Source organism: Labeo rohita, chromosome 15, assembly GCF_022985175.1.
Source record: "Labeo rohita strain BAU-BD-2019 chromosome 15, IGBB_LRoh.1.0, whole genome shotgun sequence".
NCBI lineage: Eukaryota > Metazoa > Chordata > Actinopteri > Cypriniformes > Cyprinidae > Labeo > Labeo rohita.
Genome location: NC_066883.1, coordinates 31,310,085 through 31,330,942, shown reverse-complemented (window position 1 = coordinate 31,330,942; position 20,858 = coordinate 31,310,085). Strand labels below are relative to the sequence as shown.

Here is a 20,858-nt window from a genome sequence, read left to right as displayed (position 1 = left end):
TCCATGACCGATGGTACAATTTTCACCAAAATCAAGTCGGATCATCTTCAGACTGTGCTGACACAAAGTTATGCATTTTGTGTCGATAGACGAAACCATTTTTGTATAGCTATGCAACAAATTTGAGCCATGATGCCAAAATGACTTTAGAGGATTTATCTCTGCAAAGCTTTGACATATTGACACCAAACTTTGTGTTTATTGTCATCTCACACTGGACACACCACATTGATTTAATAATAGTGCCGCCTACTGGTCAAAAGTGATAACCCATTAAATCATATTAGTTGTTTTCTTTATGATTTTTCAACCATTTTGACTAAAATCATCTTAAAATGACTTTAATTACTCATTGTTCAGTTGCTCTGATGTTTGCTTGCCTAGTGCTTGGCCCCGTAATTGCTGCTTGCAGCTATATTGTTAATTGTGCCTGCTTTTCAAAACTAATTTAAAGGGACAGCAATTGACTATAGCAAAGAAAAAAGTACAGCTTTTATTAATTGTTAAAATCCATTTGCTATAATTGTACTTGTATTGTTTTGAAATTAGTATAGATTTATAATACGTAACATAATTATGTATACAAATACAATTATCACTATCAACTTTAGGTCATGCCCGCCCACCTCTAATGTCTTTATTGTATAATCATTTGAAGATAACGAGCTTCCCAGTGTGTTTTCACGAGCTTTTGGTGTTTCCGTGAATTTAAAAACAATTGTAATTTCCAAAAGTTGCTGCATCGTCAACAACGTGGTAATTAGTGCACAAAAATTCACATTAGAGCCTAAAGCCGTTATGCTTTTTTTATGAAACCTTACATGACATTATTCTTCTTTTATAGGCCTCAGGGTTGCTAGTTTCTTTTTCCTTCCTCATTGCGTTTTTATCAGCCAGCTCGGTTCGTTCCTCCATATATCTGCCTTGTTATGATTCTGCTTGAGTCTCGCTAAAGGCCAACGGTCCTGTGAGTCAGAGCAGATGTTACGAGAAACTCGCCATCTTTCAGTGCAAACAGTTTTGCAGTTAGCCCTCTGATCTTATCCCTGCTGGTCTTGTTCGAGACCCCCATCACCTCTCATCTCAGCATCCTTTCCGTTTGTCTTCCTTGAAGTCTTTGTGTTTGAACCGTTCCTGCAATTTGGTTTCAGACTGTGGAGTCCGGCCATACAAGCACAACCGTATTGTGGGTGGGCAGAACGCAGATGTGGGTGAATGGCCGTGGCAGGTCAGTCTACATTTCAAGACCAGCGGACACGTTTGCGGCGCCTCAATCATCTCCAACAAATGGCTGCTGTCCGCTGCCCACTGCTTCATCCAGCCTGATTCAGCGTGAGTCCGTTTATTGCATCTCTGTAGTGCTAGTGTTTCTGTATTTTATTTTTCTCTGCTTAATTTAGCGGTGTTTGATGATAGTTTATCACAGACTTAAATTAGACATTTATTAAGTATCTTTCTCTATTTGCTTTGTGCTTAAACACCATACAACACCTCTGTGTTGGGCTTGTATTTATTTTCACTGGCCAGCAGGTGGAGCACAAGACATGCAATAAAACCATACTTTACCTTGATGTATTATTCCAACATGTTTCAGAGACTGAAACACTAAAGCTGAATTGAAAGATAATTCACTCTCCTAAGCTATGTTTTCAGCATGAAATCAAAATCGACCCCATTTACTTTCTTAATAAATGTTTATGGTCTTATTGTGAATGATACATCGGTGCACAAATGTTTGTGTTTTTAATCTTTCATCGAAATGTAATAACTTGTTCCACCTCTGAAATGACTTTGCAATTGGCTGAAATCACCAAGCCCTCTTATTTTTCAGTCCCTCTTCTTATAGATGTCCTATAAACATGGCTTTTCGCAATCCTGCCTTTTTTTTTTTTCATTGAATCTTCTGATTTCTTGTCAAATTGGAGCACTGACCTCCAAAACAACTTCCATTGTCTCTTCCAACAGCTTCAAATTATACATTATATATGACTCTGCACCACAAAAACTGTCATAAATAGCATTTGTAGCCAAAAATATGGGTCAAAATTATCGAAAAATTATTTGAATGCCATTTCATATTGACCTTTCAAAATAATGAACCTCTAAAACAACATTGTGTACAATGTCTCTTCCAACGGCCTCAAATTAGATATTACATAAACAAATACATTTATCAGATTATTGGTATCTTTATTGTATAATCATTCAAAGATAATAAGCTTCTCAGTGTGTTTTCACAAGCTTTTGGTGTTTCAGTGAATTTAAAAAAGAATTGTGAAGTTGCTGCATCATCATGAATTTAATCATTTACATTTCCTCAGATTTTCTGTCAAATTACAGATTTATAATGGTTTTGAGTGCCATTTCTTATTAAATGCCAGTGCTTATTAAAACATTTGATTTAAAGGATTGGTTCACTCCAGAATTAAAATGCACTCACCCCTGTGTCCTCCAAGATGTTCATGTCTTTCTTTCTTCAGCTGAAAGGAAATGCAGGTTTTTGAGGAAAACATTCCAGGATTTTTCTTCATATATTGGACTTCAATGGAGATCAGCGGGGTGAAGGTCCAAATTGCAGTTTCAATGCAGCTTCAAATAGCTCTACGTGATCACGGGAATAAGGGTTTTATGTAGAGAATCAATTGTCATTTTCTTAAAAAAAATTTACAAAATTATATAGTTTTTAACCACAAATGCACATCTTGCACTAGCTCTAACTTCACATAATCACGTTGGAAAGGTCATGGACAATTTTGAAGTTAGAGGAGAAAATGAGATTTATGTTTTTGCCCTACGCTACATTTTTGAATCAGAGTAAACAGACAAACTAACTGTGTGACCTTTCCAAGTTGTGGATGTGCATTGGAGAGCTAGTGCAAGACAAACATTTGTGGTTAAAAAGTACATACATTTTTAATTTCTTAAGAAAATGACCACTTGTTTTGCTAGACAAGACCCTTATTCCTAGGCTGGGATCGGGTAGAGCCCTTTGAAGCTGCATTGAAACTGCAATCTGGACCTTCAACCTGACCTCTGTGAAGTTGGCACCCCATAAAAAGAAATAATCACCAAAACTATGCCATTCGTTTGTGCTACGTTTGTGCTGATTTGTGCTGCAAAAACGAACGTTTGTGCTGGTTTGGTGTTTGAGATATTAAACATTATTTTTTTGACTGCGTGACGTCACTTTCCACCCTACGTTGCCCAAATCGCTCCAAACCAGCGCAGTTCATTTGTTCTCAATTTGTGCCCATTTGTGCTGTTAAAACAAACACGGTATCTATTTTCCCTTCTTAGAAATAACAAAAACAATTCGGGGCCGTGACGTCACACTCTCCACCCCATGTCGTCCAAGTCTCTCCAAACCAGTGCTGTTCGTTTGTGCACGATTTGTGCCCATTTGTGCCGTTAAAAGAAATCCTGTAACTATGACCGCTGCTTAAATATAACGAAAACAAAACTTTTTACGAACAGTGACATCACCCTCCACCCCATGCAATCTGAATCATTCCAAAATGTTTCCATTAATTTGTGCTCGATTTGTGCCTGTTTGGGCCATTCAAATTTACATTGTATCTATTTCCCGTCCACACAAATGTAGCACAAATGAATGGCATAGTTTTGGTGATTATTTTTGGTGATATGGGGTGCCAACTTCACGGAGGTTTCAACCTGCTAATCCCCATTGAAGTCCACTATATGGAGAAATTCCAGGAAATCCTGGAATGTCTTCCTCAAAAACCTTATTTTCTTTTTGACTGAAGAAAGAAAGGCATGAACATCTTGGATGACATGGAGGTCAGTAAATTATCAGGAAATGTTAATTCAGGAGTGAACCAATCCTTTAAACAACTAACCTCCAAAACAACATTGTGTCTATTGCCAACAGCTACAAAATGACATCCAGCTGGCAGACGTACAGTGGTCTGCGAGACCAAAACATCCGGGATAATGTTCAGCAGCGCACTTTGAAGACCATCATCACCCACCCTAACTACGACCAAATGACCTACGATTATGACATCTCACTGCTGGAACTGAGCACTCCATTGAACTTCACCAACACAGTGCATCCCATCTGCCTTCCAGCGTCAACCCACGTCTTCTCGGCCGGTAGTTCCTGCTTTGTTACGGGCTGGGGCACGCTCCGAGAGGGAGGTGAGACAGCTTGTGTGCCTGAGGGCTGCCCTTTGCAATTGGAGTTTCTCTTTCCATGAGATACCTTTGGAATTTTGCCTCACAAGTTTGACAATTATCAATCCCATGTCTCAATGTCACTTTTCACACAAGTTTTCTTCTAAGATTTTTTGGAAGCACATAACTAGTTGTAATCAATGTTTCAAACACTCATAATAAGTAAAGATGCTCTTTGGTGTATTAAATTCGCTCTTACAGGACTAATGTTTTATGTATGTGTTTTAGGAAGTGTTGCACAAATCTTGCAGAAAGCAGAAGTAAAGGTGATTAATGATACAGTATGCAACATGGTGACTGAAGGTCAGGTGACCTCTAGAATGCTGTGTAGCGGCTACCTCACTGGAGGTGTGGACGCTTGTCAGGTAAAAACATTCCTTTTTTAATGAAAACACACTGAATATGTTATTTTCGTTTTGTTCTGGGCCACTTGCAATATATATATATATATATATATATATATATATATATATATATATATATATATATATATATATATATATATATATATATATATATATATTTTTTATGTAAAACATATATATATATATATATATATATATATATATTTTATGTAAAACATAGCTGCAAGCAGCGATTACTGGGGTTCAAGAGCTTTAAGGCATTTAAGCAGATATGAAAAAAAACAGTATTTAGCAAGCCTGTAACCACCTAAATCAGTAATTTAAAAAAGCATTTTTGGCAAATCCGGATAATTTACACTTAAAACTTTACATGCTTGTTTAGAATCACCTGTCGCCTGTGCTCAGCAGTTTTTGTGAAGTTTTGAGTTTTTCTTTAGGCTTTATAGGATTTTGGGTACATTTGGACAGTCCCCTTTTCTAAATGACCCTTTTATAGCTTCCCAAAGGGTAAATGTCAGCATTTTTTTGATAATTATTTGCCTAGAGAGTCCAGAGAATTGCAAAACACCTAGGACTAGTTTGCAAAAGTAGGTTTGTCATTTAACAGTAGTGGTTCTAGAGGCAAAGTTGTCTAGAATAAGGAGTTCTGTCGTAAGATATGAATATTGTGTGTATGTGCAAAAAAAAAACCCTGATGTACAATCGTTTACGGGCTTAAAAAATGTAATATCACCCCCACAGTGGCCAATTTTTATATTTCTTTTAGACCTTTGGGGCCGTGACTCGAACAGGCCCACCGAGCTTCATTCTGATCGGCCACCGTTAACCTTGTCTAACAGATGCTCAAAATTCGTCGGCCTAATGGCGGCCATGTGTATTGAGATTCGCAAATTTCCTTGTAGACACTTGTGGCACTTTGGACCAGTGTGAAATGCACACTGATTTTCATTGTTGCGCAGTTACAGAAATTTTTGTTTTTTCCCTCTTATAGTGCCACCAAGTGGCCAATCTCCATTTTTTTTCTGTGACCTCAGATTGAGCTCTTACATATATATTCTGAGTTTGGCGGAGACATCTCATTCCGTTCAGGAGTAATAGGCATTTTACTAAAAGTGGCCCTGGCCTTTTTTCGAAAGTTTTGGCACCCCTTTGTGACGGCGAGTCGAAACTTAAACTTTTTGGATAATTATTGATATTCACTCTCCAGAGAATCTTCCTGCACTGTTTTGGTTCCGATCAGGTGAAAAACCTAGGTTCACAAAAGTAGTTTTTCAAAAAATGGGAAATACCTGAAAATTTTTCCAGACTCACAATAGAGTCTGTCAGTAGTGTAGCAATGTATGAAATTTATATATAAAATTTTACAGTGCTCACAGACACTTTCAAACCATATAGCTTTCTGTTCGTTGGTCAACATGGACCAACTTAAACTTGATGTGAGATCTGCATAGAGAAATCTTTCACTCTCAAAGGCGAAATTCCAGATTGTGCAGATTACTATTAAAATGATTCTTTTAACTGCAATTTAACTGCTAAAATTCATTTTACAGCAGTACATGGGCTGTTTTTTTTTAAAGGCATTTACAGACTTAAAATCATACGCTCCCACTCCAGTCGTGAGTTAAAAATCTTCATATCTACGTGCGAAATTACACGTTTATTGAATGTTAATGAATTCAAGGTGGTTTAATAGCCATTTAGATGCACTGTCAAGCCCAGAGTCTTTTTCGTCCTGTTCTATTCATTCAGAAACACCTACAGTACAAATATGACATGAGCATAATGCCGTCAAAGTGTTCAGCTAATGTTGTTGTCTTCCTGCAGTGTGTGTACAGCCTCGTAGTGGAGAAGATTAATTATTCTACCTTGTTCCCTGATATTTAAATGAGCTGATTTCCATAATTTCTACTTCTATCTCACTTGTTATTCATCTTGCTTTCCTCTTCTGAACGCTCCGTGCGTCTCTCTTATTCTGGGTGTAATCTTCTTAGTGTGCTTTTCTCTCGCACAGGTTCCGGTCCTGGTCTTGTGACTCCTTTCTATCTTCGCTATAGGAGCTCATAGATTTTGTGCACATTCTCTTTCTCTCTCTCTCTCTTTGTATTTTGCTCCATCCTTCTCACCCTCTGTAATATTCTTTCATTCAGTTGGTTGTTTTGTCTTCCTCTCTCTCTCTCTCTCTCTCTCTCTCTCTCTCTCTCTCTCTCTCTCTCTCACCTCCCAATTCAAATATGCTTTATTGCCACGTCTGTTTACATTGCAATATTGGCAAAGTAATTAAGAGCCGAATTGTATTACACACAAAACAAATCATTCAGGAATAATAGTAATGGAATGAAATGACACAGTAAATAAGCAGCTTAAATTAGAGGTACAAAATAATAAATGATAAGTGATTACAATAATAATTAAAACGTTTGCGATTGCTTCACACACCCTCCTTTTTCCCTTTCTGTTTTTCACGGAGGTTCTCATATACATAATCATCACTTCATCTCTTCAATTTCAAGCACTTTATTGGCATTTTATATACAATATTGCCAAAGCATCAATACACCCAATAAAAAAACAGGAAAAATAAATATAAAATACCAACACTAAAATAAATCATCACAATATACAATAAAAATGAAGTAAAGATTCAGTGATGCATTAAAGTACATTCTCTAGAATAGATCAACAGGCAACTCTTGAATACGGTGGTCAAATATGTTTAGTTACATGAGTGTCCTCCATGCATTTTATCGAGTTTTGGAAAATGCGATTTTGACGTTTAAAAGTTTCTTTCTTTTGGCTTCCACAGGGAGACTCGGGCGGTCCTCTTGTATGTCGTTCCGATGTTGGCAAATGGTTCCAGGCTGGCATAGTGAGCTGGGGAGAAGGCTGTGCTCGACGGAACAAGCCTGGCGTCTACACCCGTGTCACCAAACTGCGGGAATGGATCCGTGAAATCACAAACATATAGCGGAGCCTGGACCTGCAATCATATGACAACCAAAGCAGAAGAACACAAATGTTGAGCGCCATGAATATTTAGTACAGTCACACAAGCCATACTCACACAAGCAAAATGCAGCTTTGGTCGTCATCCTTCGTGAGAAAAAAAAAATTATTTGAATTGAACTTGCATATGTTTCAGACCACCTGGTCGTTTTCATAATAGCACTTTCATTCAGTATGACTATTTGGTTGTTATGGCTTATGAATGATCTTTTTCATAGCTGTATCAATCTAAAGTTGAGTTCAGCTTTAGTCAACCAAATAAAAAGGTTCATAAAATACATGCAGATCCCACTATAATGAGAATATGTATCACTGTGATGTACTGTTACACTCTTTTACCAACTCTTTGTCACGCAGTTGTAGATCCATTTGTTCGTATCTGATTCCTTGAACAGTAACTTCACAAATGACACTTAGAGATCAGACTGTCTTATAATGAGACTTCCAGCACTTATGACCTGGTGGAAGTCATGTTGTTATCATTATGAATTGTGTTTTGTTTAAAAGTCTTTTTCTTATGCTCCAACCGTGCCTTTGTTCTAAAGACTGGACCCTGCCTCTTCTCAGAAACAATGACTTTGTTTCAGACTTTTGAGGTAGACTCGCTCCCTACATCTTTTCCCTTTAAGCGAAGGTCAAAAGCTTCTTTGCAATCTAGAAATTTCTGTAAGCATCCCACTCAGGCTGACCTTCTTTCCTCACATCTGTGTGATCTCAGATCCTCGGTGCCAAAGCTCTGAAATGGAGGATTAGGTAAAAATAGGATATTTCCGTCATCCATTTGCCAATACAACCAAGGCCAACATAGGTCACTCACTTCTGCTGCATGTTAAAGTTTCAGCCAATCAATGTCAACCTAGCAGGATGGTCTCTCCTTCAAAGAAGCCTGAATGTATCGCGGAATCTATACCGCCGGTTCCTCATAGACCTGGCAAGTTTCTTTCCCATGGAAAGTCCACTTGCTTAGTAAGATTTTCAGGCTTTATAGTGTAGTGACTTAATTTCCCAGGAGGTACAAGAGCCGTTTGCTGTATTTTGAGAGATGTTAAGCAATAGATGCTGTATTTGTGTATTAAAGAAGTTCATATAGCATCATGATGTGCAATTTGACTTATCAGGGGCTTGTTAGACTTTCATTTTTAGACTGTGTAAATTTCAAATAACTTTTGTTTTTAGAACTGCAATGATTATGTGTGGCTTTAAGTGTCTGGGTGACTAAATGCTTTTTGTACTGTTAATGTAACTGATAACTTGTTGGTCTTTTCTGTTTTGTTGTTTTTATATTTTAACACTATGCAAATATTTTAATGTATGCAAAAAGTTGATTTCTTGACAATAAAATACATGCTGGTTTTACATCACTTCTTTTTTTAATTCCAGAATACTGTTTTAGGTCATTTCCAAGCAATTTAATTTCCTCCTCAAAATGCAAAATGTAGTAAAGAAATTCGCTTCATCAATATTAAATCAGCTGGCCTTGGCATAAACCAACGTCGACATTGCCTCCAACAATTATTTGCCTATAAATCAGTGGTTTCCTAATAGAAAATGAAACGAGAAAGCATCATAAATCTACTCATTTCAGTTGATACGAGGAAATCCACAGCGTGATGTAAATGTATACTTAGTTTTGACCTTGCACCAATTAAAAAGCTGTAGGTTTAATTAAGCATTGCATTGCACTGCACTGCAACAGTTGTTTTAAATGCTTGACAGAGTATTGAACTTGGGCTAATTACATGCCAGATTTGACCTTGTATGAGCTTTAGATTGGTGTTCAACCTTTTATATCATCTCCAATCGATGTGATAACTCTCGCACTCGAGCATATTGCACATTAATACGGTATCTAGGCAACCAAAGGTCACTATCACTTACTAATGGAGAAATGTAATCAAATGATTGAAACAAAGCATTGTGGTAAACGAAATACATGACTGAAATCAAGCTAACCGTTAGTTCAAGAAAACATTTAAGTTACATTTCATTTTTTTAAGTACTGCCTGACAATAGCTGACGGGTCGTCTGATTGGTGGGATTCATCAAGTCTTAGAAATATTCAAATTTACGTAAATGACGCGTAAACCGTTGGGTGTTGTGGGAGCTGGCGCGCTTTTGGTGAGTAGAAAAGTTTTTAGCGCACCTCTGTTGTTTATGCTTATTTTTACGTTTTAATCATGTAACGTAGGAATATATTAAAATTATTATCAACACGCTAATTATTAGTCGGTATATCACTTAGTATCAGCTCTATATCGCAGGTTTGGTGACTGAGAATTTACCTCAGCTGAGAATATACACCATACTTCGTTTCCAACGTGTGTCAGGAGATTAGGGAACTAGTTTAATTAACAATTAACGAGTCCTTATTTAGTTTCATGACATCTGTCTGTCGAATATGTGACCCTGGACCACAAAACCAGTCTTAAAGGAGAAGTCCACATCCAAAACAAAGATTTACAGATAATGTACTCACCCCCTTGTCATCCAAGATGTTCATGTCTTTCTTTTTTTAGTTGTAAAAAAAAATATATGTTTTTTGAGGAAAACATTTCAGCATTTTTCTTCATATAATGGACTGCTATGGTGCCCCGATTTTGAACTTCCGAAATGCAGTTTAATGCGGCTTCAAATGATCCCAAATGGGGTTGTAAACGATCCCAACCAAGGAAGAATGGTCTTATCTCGTGAAACGATCATTAAAAAAGTACAATTTAAATGCTTTTTATTCTCAAATGCTCGTCTTGCCTTGCTCTCGTTGAACTCTGTGTATTCTGGCTCATGACAGTTAGTCAAAAAACTCCAAACGTATTTTCTCTCTCAACTTCAAAAATCATTTCAAAATCATCCTACATCGCTGCAGAAGTACTGACCCAGTCTTTGCAAAGTAAACATGCAAAGAAGATCAAACACCCTTAACAAAAAGATAAAACAGCGATATAGGGCAATTTTAAAGTTGAGGGAGAACATTCGATGGGAGACATACCCTAACTGTCATAAACTGGAAAAAAAAACAGTCCAGGCAGAGTAAGACAAGACGAGTGTTTGACATTGAAAAGTATATAAATTGTATTATTTTTATGAAAATAACCAATCGTTGCGCTAGATAAGACCCTTCTTTCTTGACTGGGATTGTTTACAACTGCATTTGGGATTGTTTGAAGCTGCGTTTAAACTGCATTTTGGAAGTTCAAAATTGGGTCACCAAATCAGTCCATTATATGGAAAAAAAAAGGCTTACATATTTTTTAATTTCTTTACGACTGAAGAAAGACATGAACATCTTGAATGACAAGGGGGTGAGTACATTATATGTGAATCTTTGTTTTGGAAGTGGACTTCTCCTTTAAGTAGCACGGGTATATAATAGTAAACATTTGAAGTGGATCAATACCTTTCATCAAAGTTGTCCTAAAAGCAAAACAATACTCCTTCTTGTCTTAGGATAGCTTTGATGAACTTTTTTGATCCACTTTAAATGTTGACTCATGTATTTGTATCAGTAGCCAACAATACATTGTATGGGTCAAAATTAGCAATTTTTCTTTATTGCCAGAAATCATTAGGATATTAAGTAAAGATCATAAAGATATTTTGTAAATTTCCTACTGTAAATATATCAGAACTTCATTTTTGATTAGTAGTGTACATTGCTAAGAACTTGGACAACTTTAAAGGCGATTTTCTCAATGTTTAGATATATCATCCTATCCTGAAAATACATACACCAATGAAAAGCTTCTTTATTCATCTTTCAAATGATGTATAAATCTCAATTTCAAAATATCGATCCTTATGACTGGTTTTGTGGTCCAGGGTCACATATGCACTGATTCAGTCAGCATAACTATTCTAGTTAAAGTGCTGCTACTGGCCAACCATCACCACGATAAGTTTAAAAACATGCCATTTTGTTCACAGTATGCATCAAACACTCACTGAATGGACTTTGTGCCATCTGACTGATGAGACTGTCAATTTAAGGATAACAGTTTTCATTTTACCAGGATTGCACATTATGAATCTGTACTCATTCTTGTTTAATTGTTTATTTTTGGCAGTGTTCGTTGTGTGTGAGGGATGATGACAGCTGATGGAAACATGACCCCGAATTTACCAGAGTAGCCATCAGTTCATTTGTTTAATGCTGAGTACGTGTTTATGTCTTCAACACTCCCTGCGGTGAAGCTCGGCGTGACATGATGAAATCTGAGAGACTGGGTGACACGACAAGATAATGTTGTCACACAACACCCGCTCCGTCAGCGCAATATTTGGTTGCGTTGGGGGAGACGGCCCGTGCCTGCTATGTTTGATACGCAGACAGCGGGAGGCTTGGGAATCTCATCCGTCTTTATTAAAAACCCCGCTGTCGCCGCGGGAATAAGAGAATCAACATAGGCATCACTGCTAATTTATGTATTCATCAACTCGGCAGCCCCGGTATTGTTTGTCCTCATTCCCTCATGACATTTGACGAGACCCAGCGATGTGTGCCAAACTCACTCCAGTCAGAGCAGATATTATTTGAAATGGTTTTATTTAAATATAAATATGTGTACAAAGTTACAAGCAACAATAGCTCATTTTTAGCAAATAAAATTATTTGAACATTATTAAAAAAAGAAACGGAAGGAAAAAGTCAATTAGTTGTGTAACACCTTTCACCTCTCCAAAACTGATAAGTAACATGGGGGTAAAAACCGTCGTGAACCAAATAAAGTCAACTCAAAGATATAGATATATGCATTTTATAATATAAAGGTACTTTACAGTAGAGCAGCTTACACGCTGTACATTAAGGCTTATATAAAATATAAAAATAAAGACAAGCAATGTTTTGTTTCACCTATCTTACAGTTCATTTTGATTTTTTTTTATCCTTCCAAATGGAGCCAACCATTCAGGCTCAAAGGAAAATGGCAGTATGGAAACCTCCAAATGCAGGTATCCAAGATCGAAATGACGTAGGGTGCAGTAAGCGGTTTCTCACACAAGGAACAAACAGATGAGAAGAAATGCTGAATACGTTCACGTACACACATCATCTGCATGCAACAGACAGGAGTGAATTTCCCAACAATTTGTACAGTCATTGAAGTGGCTCTAAGTGGATATGGACAGTACTGCATTTCGCTTGCTATTTCTTTTTTGTTTGTTTTTTTCTTCTATGTAAACATGTCGGTGCTACCTGACGGTGTCGGCCATGTCAGCATGACATAACAGTCACCTTGGCACACTCTGTATTAAATAACATACAGTGGTCACGTAAGGAACATTACAAGATTATTACTGCACGCCGCAAAGCCGTGCTGTAATTTAGGTTTGCCGTACATGGCTTGACTTAAGAAACCGTGGTCCCGAAATGGGCTCTACTCTGAACTCTGCAACAAATCCTTGAGAGTATAGCTTAAAAAGACCGCACCTCTAAATTTGCTTCTTTGGGGATTGGCCAATCTTGGTTCCATCAAACAGACAGAAATATACTTTATGGATTTTGTCCATAATCTTTTTTTTTCTTTACCAAAGCATTCCAGTTTCCTGCACTGGTCCATTGAGGCTTTACATAAATACTCTCTTGCGAGCCCAACAGCAGTGCAGACTGCAGATAGAGCTTCTGAGGAAATATCTTAGGGTGAGCGCATGCGCTCTGCTTTCTTCTGCTCCCCTGCTTTGTGGATTGAACTTTGAGCCACTTTGTGTAGGCAAGACTTGTTGTCATTGATACACAAATGTGCTTACAATTCCGTCAGCATGCCAACAAACACATTTTTTTTTCTTTTTTTCTTTTTTTAAAGTTCATGTCATTTTGATTGTTTCAGCGTAGTGAGCTTGTCCTCGTGCAAAGCTTAGTTCATGAGGACACTTTCCTTCTCCACAGCACTGCTTTCCTTCTCCAAGATCTAGAAGGGTCAATGCTGGAGCCTTTTTAATGGAAATACAGTGCCATAGAGACAAATTGATGGACGGTGTTTACTTCCCTTAAAGTTCAACATTTGGATGAATAAAATCAGCTTGATGGTGGCTTCCAAGCTTGAGTGGCACATTGTAGTTCTTTCGAAAGACATTTCCCATCGATCCAACATTCACTTCAAGACAGCAACAAAGCTTTCCCGCCTCTTCATTCTCAGTTTACAGTTTGCTTAATCCTTTCTGAACCCATTCAGAAGAAAGTCCTTGTGACGCTGATCATGCCAGACCCTCAGGGGGTCTTCGAGGGAGCAATCACACATGAGTCTGCATGCGTTGCTGTGAGGGCCGTCCGTAGTCTGACTGTTGCGATGACACCTGCGAGGATGCGTATGAGAATCGGGAGGAGCTGGACACCTTGCTGGCCTGGTCTGAATGCTCGTACCCGTCAACCTTCTCGTAGGAGGCGGGTTTGACGTAGCTTGTGAAGGCGCGACCATAGGTGGCTGGTAGGTAGGCAGAGCCAGCATAGAGTGGCTCCTGAGGGTAGATGGTGGGAGTTTGCTGTTGTTGTTGTGGTTGTTGTGACTGCTGTTGCTCATAGGTGGTGCGTGTGGCAGGGGTTGTGGCGTAACGCTGGGAAAAGTCGTAAATCCGAGGCTGAGTGGAGTGCTGGCCGTATAAGGGGCTTGGCGAGGGAAGCTGAGAGGGAGTGTAGACTGGGCGAGTATTAGGGACATATTCGGAGAAGCCAGTTCTTGTAATGTGGCGGTCCTCGTGAGCCCGCACATTGTAGTAGCCATTGGTGGGGTCCTAGAAAGTACAAAAGAAAAAATTGTTGGATAAATAACTAAAAGTTAGAAGTTGACTAAGAATTGTAGGTTTTCTTGAACATCATCCAAGCTTGTGGTGCAATACAAATATGATCTCAGCAAGTTAGTGTTATTAAGTGCAATAGTTTCCTCAAACCTTTGAAAACAACCTTTTGCTTTTATCAGATTAATCATCCGAGTCATGCTTTGTGAAATGTAATACCTTGATATCTGATCTCTCATCATCCTCCTCTTCTAGCAGGTCGCTGTGCTCTGTGCGAGAAGTTCCTGGAGACTCACTGCTGTTGGGAGCCTGAGAGGAGTACAGAGATTTGGGTTACAGACCGCTCGTGGATACGGTATGTTAAATGTCATGCAGTCATAATTAATATTGTCCCTAGCTCCTTGTCTACTTGTGAACAAACGATCAGCATGTTTTTTTTAGACTTAAGTAGACTTAAGACTTTTTTTCTCTACATATTTTTAACCCTGATATATAAACTCATCTATAGCCTAACATTTAGTTTTATTATAGAGTATCCCATTTTCCTCAGAAATCAGGGAATATATTGTAAAATTAAAATGGGTTGTATTAGGTAAAGGTAGACAAGCTATTTCTATCTATTAGGCCATTCTAAACATTTATTTTTTGTTTTAAGAGCGACTCACCATAGGCTCCTTCACATCCTCCTCATCATCGTTGCCTCTTGCCGCGTTGTGGTCGCTGTGTACGATTTGTACGCGGATGTCGCTCTTAGACAGGCGTGTGCCCTTTTTGCCTGGGTGAGGAAATAGCGCAGTGTATAGAGATTAATGAGGTGAACGGTGGGAAGATTTCCAGAGAGGTGAAAAGGTCAACACTGCTCCAGGCAAAGAGGTGGCCCCATAATTAACCTCTGTCTAGTTAGTTCGTTTGATTTCTACTGTATCATGTTTTTTGAGGAGAGAATAAGAACTCGCAGATAACATCTGACCTTTGACCTCACCTTTAGCAGTGTGGCGGCAGCAGATGGAAACCAGGGTAATGACACAAACGATGAAGACACAGCCTCCGCCCACTGATGCTCCGATGATGATTAGCAAGGGGAGGGCCTCTGGAAGGGAAAAAGGGAACGTGACTGAGATGAATTACATCTATTATTATATCTACCTCTTCAGTTGCAGGGAATGCAGATAATCCAAATTCAGGCTGCTCGGACGCAACAATATTCAAATAAATTCCGGTTGCCTGGCAACTTATTCCGGTGGTCTCAATCCGGGCCATTTGCATGCGCAATATAGGCTATACTCTCAAAACATTATAACTTTAATTTCTACAATTTTAGTTCTCGAAACATTATTTTATTCTCGTAATTTTGACTTTATTCTCAAAACATTTCAACTTCATTCTCAAAACATTTCAACTTCATTCTCAAAACATTTCGACTTTATTCTTGTAGTATTTTGGCACTAAAATGCTGTAAAATTATGACCCAGACATCTTCTCGCCATTTTTTTGTGAGACGATTTAATTTTCATATTATCAAAAGGTATGTCAGATCTCCAGCTGATTGAAGAAAAGCTCCCTGCTTGTCAAACGCGTTCTACAAAGAAGCTCTTTTTCCGAGCCACGTCCAAACTCGAGTGCAACATATAGAAATTCATCTAGTGTAATCCACAGTGGCATCACAGGACCAGGCTATTGTCTCTAATCTCTGGTGGAAGAGGGGTAACCAGGCCTGACATGCAGCGAGGCAGCCGACAGTAATCTAATTAGAGATTCCAGGAGATAGCACTGTCTGCCTCTCCAGAGACTTGGCTCTGCTGCCTTGATGCAAATTGCTGGCGAAGACCTTATTTTTGGTGTCTCCCAGTACAAAGGCTCAAGCCGTCTACCACGCTCTTAGTCTTATTTAAGCAAATTTAAGCCGGTGCACTGTGCATACAAAATGAAATGGTCAGTGAAGCGTCACATACCCGTGCTGTACATTAGGTCTTGATTTAATTCATTCAGGCTCAAAATCTATATCTTTGTTATGGAACGAATGTATTCATTAAGTGGACCATCTCCTGATTAAATGATATTGATTTGGTGGTATATAATTAAGATAAGCACAGGGTTGCAGGGTGTTTTGAGATGCAATTCCTGCATAGAGCTGACTCAAACTGGATTATAGCTCGTCATGACTAATCTTAGATAAAAGGCACCAACTTTAAGGTGGACGAACGCTACAACTTATTGTCAGTGTTTTAAAACCATCCTTCAATAATTAAAGCAGTGGTGCCAAAAGAGCTTGGCCCATCCACAAATCTAAAACTCCTGCCACTTTTCTCACTTTACTGTCAGCTGCTTGCTTCTCAACCCTTCAATTTATGACTCTCCAGACCCAAAATTCCCCAGAACATTTTCCCAAACACTCACTGGTCTACACTACCAGTTGAAAGTATGGACACGCTTCACTAAATTAGTTTCTCACAGTCTTAAGAGGCTTTGTAAAGCTTTAAGCTTTAGTGCATGAGATTGTATGTCATTTCATAATTTAAAGGTGGAACAGTAGTAAAAGTAAGGAATTATGTGTGTTCAAACTTTTGACCGGTACTATATTGCATTCGAATAGAAGGATGTTTTACACAGGATAATCTGGCATGAGGACTCCATACCTTGCTCTTCAAGAGTGACCAGTGCCGTGCCTGTACCGAAGCGGTTCCAAGCAGTGCAGTTGTATCGAAGCTGGAAATCTTGGGCCAGAGTCTCTGAGAGGATTAGTGAGGAGAGGACGCCTCGGTCACTGTGTACCGTCTGCACGGAAAAACGACCAGAAGAGCCAGATGACAAAATCATGTCCCCAAATGTCCACACCTGAGGAAGAAGAGACAGCAAAGTGTAAGGTACAGCAATGGCCTATATTTTATTTCTTTTTTTTGTCTTTTATTAGGACAGGACAGTGTAAAGCAGACAGGAAGCAAAATGGGAGAGAGAGAGGGGTGGGATTGGGAAAGGTCCTCGAGCTGGGATTCGAACTCGGGACACCCGTAACACAACGACGTTATATGTTGGCACACTGCCTACTAAGATATTGGTGCTTACAACGGCTTTTATTATAACATTTTATTTAAGCATGAAATGACAACTGCGATTTGATTATGAAAAGGCAAAAGAAGTTTGGAATTACAAAGACAAAAATGTATTTCTTATTTCTCATAATGTGCCCAGGAACTTGTATTAAGTAAGTAAATAGGGTCGACTTTGATTCCAGGTTCAGTTAAAATCTCATTATATATTCAAGCCTACTCTATTCAACACAACTAAAGGGACATGTTTAGCATAACAGTATCAAGGACAAGGACATACATGTAAAGATATATCAGCCCAGAAGACGTCCAGTGTCATAAACTCAGTGTCAGAGACTGTATTTTTCTTGTGCTCTTCTACTCTGTCATGTCGAGCTGGTTTACCAACAGTATTGTGTCTCGGCTTGTGAAAAAGAGCTTTGTGAAAAACCATGCGGGGAAGAGAAGCAGCTCCTGTCTTGCAGCAGGTCAGTCTGAGATCTCAAAGCTACTCAGGGAGAGAGAACAAGCCATTGTTTCTTTACTTCACCTTTCTGGCAAAGAGGTGAAACAGCATGTCTGAAAAGTCCTCCCTTGACTGGCCTCAGGTGAAGAAATAACAGCCAATAACACCCTGAATCCCCACCTGTCACTGTTTCCAGGATCAGGAGGGTTTTTTTTCTTCGTCTCTGATTCCTTCTTTGCATCACTGCTTTCAGTTACCCTTGCTTAACTTCCATCTGTCTCGGTGCATCTCTATGCTTTACCCTTCTTCTCGTAGTCTCTCCAACTTAGACCCTAATTATCCACTGAAAGACCTTCCCACGTACGATGGGGTCACGGGAGGTCAGTGGTGCTATGCGCTAATTGCTCGCCGTTGGAGAGGAGCCTAGGGGGCCGGAGGTCTTCTCTACAGACCCTGGCATTAGTGCAGTTCGCCTCTGCACGCTTGAGGGTGGAAAAGGTGAGATACAGGATCAGCCCTCTCATCGAGCGCTCTCTAATAAGGGAATGGGGCTGTGTAGCTGTATTTGTGTGGGTGTCAGATATGGAAAGAGAGAGACAGGAGCAAGGAAAGAGGAGATCTTGTTGGAGGGAGAGGGGAAGGGAGCTTGAGCGTGTGATGTGCACACACCGAAAGCACCTGCTCAAGGGAACGGCTCACAAACAAGCTTGTCAGGAATACGGCTACACTAAGCATCGGATACCTAGCAAACACACACACATACAGAAATAGGAGAATGTATACTTACAATCTTGTCAGGAGGAGGGCTGCTGCCCACTAGACACTCCAGCTTGCCCTTGGAATGCTTGACGGCCTGCTGCGTGGCCTCAGCCGTGATGATGGGAGGGCCTGAAGTGTTTGTGTGAAAGAGAGAAATGAAGAGAAATCGTATTGACTAAGGGTGCTAATGAAAGCAAAGAAGACACAGAGCTGATGTTCCTTGTGTACTCAAGACCAAGTGCATGAGTCATGCACATAAATAAGCAGCTCATCAATTAGAGAAGCAATTCACTGATTAACAGTTTGTTCCAAACCCTAGCAAGCTAACCAAAAACTGTGAACTTTGAATCAGAATGTATCATGAGCAAAATTGGGAACGTTTAGTTACCGTTGACTGTTAGAGTTACGTCTCTCTCTGCCACACCAATTCGAGGCACGATGGCTTTGCAGGTGTACGTCCCCGAATCCTCTTGTGTAACTGCCTTCAGCTGAAGGGTGTTGCTATTGCTGAGCACCTGTTAAATAAAATGAACAAGAACAACCTGGTCAGATCTGTTGCTACACCACAGAAGTATAACAGATACAGGCATCAGGTAAGAATTTGCAGTGTGAAGAATTTATACCTACAGATTAGCACACACCAAAATATAACTATACACTTTCTATCAAATGTCTGTATGACAGAGCCTGTCTGTATCCGTGTTTGTAATATTGATGTTTTTCACTTCCTGTTAAAGTCTTATCTTTCTAGCAAGTTGTGGAATGAAAATCATTACAGCATGTCAATATTTCCACGGGATGAAGATGGGAAGATTGTGTAGAGACACAGTGAGTTTTTTGTTCCAGACAGATCAAGCCGTGGCCCTCGGAGATGGCTATTACCATTAGCGCCAGTCATCCATTTCGTTGCTTGTGGCTCACACAAGAGAAAGACCAATGCCACCAATACCAAGGGGAAAGCATTGACTCCGCCTGTAATTTCGTCTGCAGCAATCTTAATTACTGTCTAAAGCGCTCCAGCCTGGGTCCTCTGAGTCAACCCACTGCTCTAATTAAACCTACGACAATGGCAGTGCGGAATTTTCCGGAGTGTGAGCAGATACTTGTGCTCCTTCACCTCTGGTGCACTGGTACACATGCCACGGTCACTTGTTAGAAGCCATTGATCATTAGAGCACCCTCTTCGCCTTCCCTTCCTTCCCCCCCTCTTAACGCCACCAAACTGTGATTAATCCGTTTAGCACTCGCCTCGATTTTTCATTCGCCGGCACTCATCGAATTAGCCAATTAATCCATATCTTGTGGCGATGAAGTAAACGCTCTACTTGTGGATCAGATCGGCCCATACTCAGGAAGGGCAGGGTGGAGGGATGTAGTCATGGCAAAATTAACTGATTGCCTCATCAGAACCTTCTGGCTTTTCAGCCTAAGCCTCCCACTCTCTCACTCTCTCTCTATTTTCCCTTCCTCTCTCGCTTTTTGTTTGCTTTCTCAGGCTCTTTATGAAATCTGATTAAGCAGAAGCAGAGAAACACTTACAGCAGAATAGGCTGATGCATTTCACACATCTACTGGAGCTAAACTTTCATTTTAGGCTAGCAATCACTTTATCCATTTGCCAAACTCCTGTAAATGCACCATAAACAGAAATGTCATCCATTAACCATCCAGCTCTGAGCAGAAAATCATTTTATCTTTCCTGTACAGAAAGGGGTTAAATTGGGATTTTGGAGGTGGTGGAAATCTGGTGTTGATTCTGATGCCGTAGATGAAATATGACATCAACCTTTTGAGTGAATACACTTGCTTGATGGAGATGGAATGTGTGTACTGGATCAAGTGAAAACTGGATTGGGGTTACCAAGGATTTCCCACTCCAACTCAATCCTTCCATACCCTAATAACAATCAATACACATCTAGAACTCATAAAATGATTGAAATAGGATTGCTGTGACAGTTGTTGAACAGATGGTGTGCCATATTTAGGAAGAAGAGAAGAGGTCACCGTACCACACTGGAGCCTTGTTTAGTCCAGGCCAGAGTGAGGGGAGGGTTGCCCGTCCATGAGCAGGTAAAAGCAGCATCCATTCCTATGTCCACCGTCTGGGGTTTCGGTTCTGTTAGCAACCTGGGACCGACTAAAAATAAAACATTCCCATTGTTTCAATACATTTTATTAGAGTTTGTCTTTGTGTGCACAAATAAAAATAAAGCCCACTACAATGTTCTCATCTCCAGCCTTATTAAGGGAAATATGCTAGAATACAAGTAGAAAATGAAGGTCATTCCAAGGAGGTACGTATATGTATTGTTTACT

At 39.5% G+C, this 20,858-nt stretch overlaps 2 protein-coding genes across 2 annotated transcripts in view; one reads left to right on the top strand and one right to left on the bottom strand.

Moving 5' to 3' along the window:
* The window catches only part of st14 (ST14 transmembrane serine protease matriptase), a 40,827-nt gene extending 31,898 nt beyond the window's left edge, over positions 1-8,929 (top strand). Inside the window, 4 exon segments of the mRNA XM_051128925.1 lie at positions 1,152-1,332; positions 3,890-4,158; positions 4,423-4,559; positions 7,363-8,929. Coding sequence (XP_050984882.1) covers positions 1,152-1,332; positions 3,890-4,158; positions 4,423-4,559; positions 7,363-7,524 — 749 coding nt within the window. The 3' untranslated portion in view covers positions 7,525-8,929.
* Positions 8,930-12,083: 3,154 nt separating this feature from the next.
* kirrel3l (kirre like nephrin family adhesion molecule 3, like) overlaps positions 12,084-20,858 on the bottom strand; it is a 42,288-nt gene continuing 33,513 nt past the window's right edge. Inside the window, exons 8-15 of the mRNA XM_051128926.1 lie at positions 20,552-20,679; positions 18,928-19,054; positions 18,568-18,668; positions 16,925-17,123; positions 15,271-15,378; positions 14,954-15,063; positions 14,508-14,597; positions 12,084-14,285 (exon numbers count right to left, since the gene is read on the bottom strand). Coding sequence (XP_050984883.1) covers positions 13,788-14,285; positions 14,508-14,597; positions 14,954-15,063; positions 15,271-15,378; positions 16,925-17,123; positions 18,568-18,668; positions 18,928-19,054; positions 20,552-20,679 — 1,361 coding nt within the window. The 3' untranslated portion in view covers positions 12,084-13,787. The remainder of the gene's footprint in view (positions 14,286-14,507; positions 14,598-14,953; positions 15,064-15,270; positions 15,379-16,924; positions 17,124-18,567; positions 18,669-18,927; positions 19,055-20,551; positions 20,680-20,858) is intronic.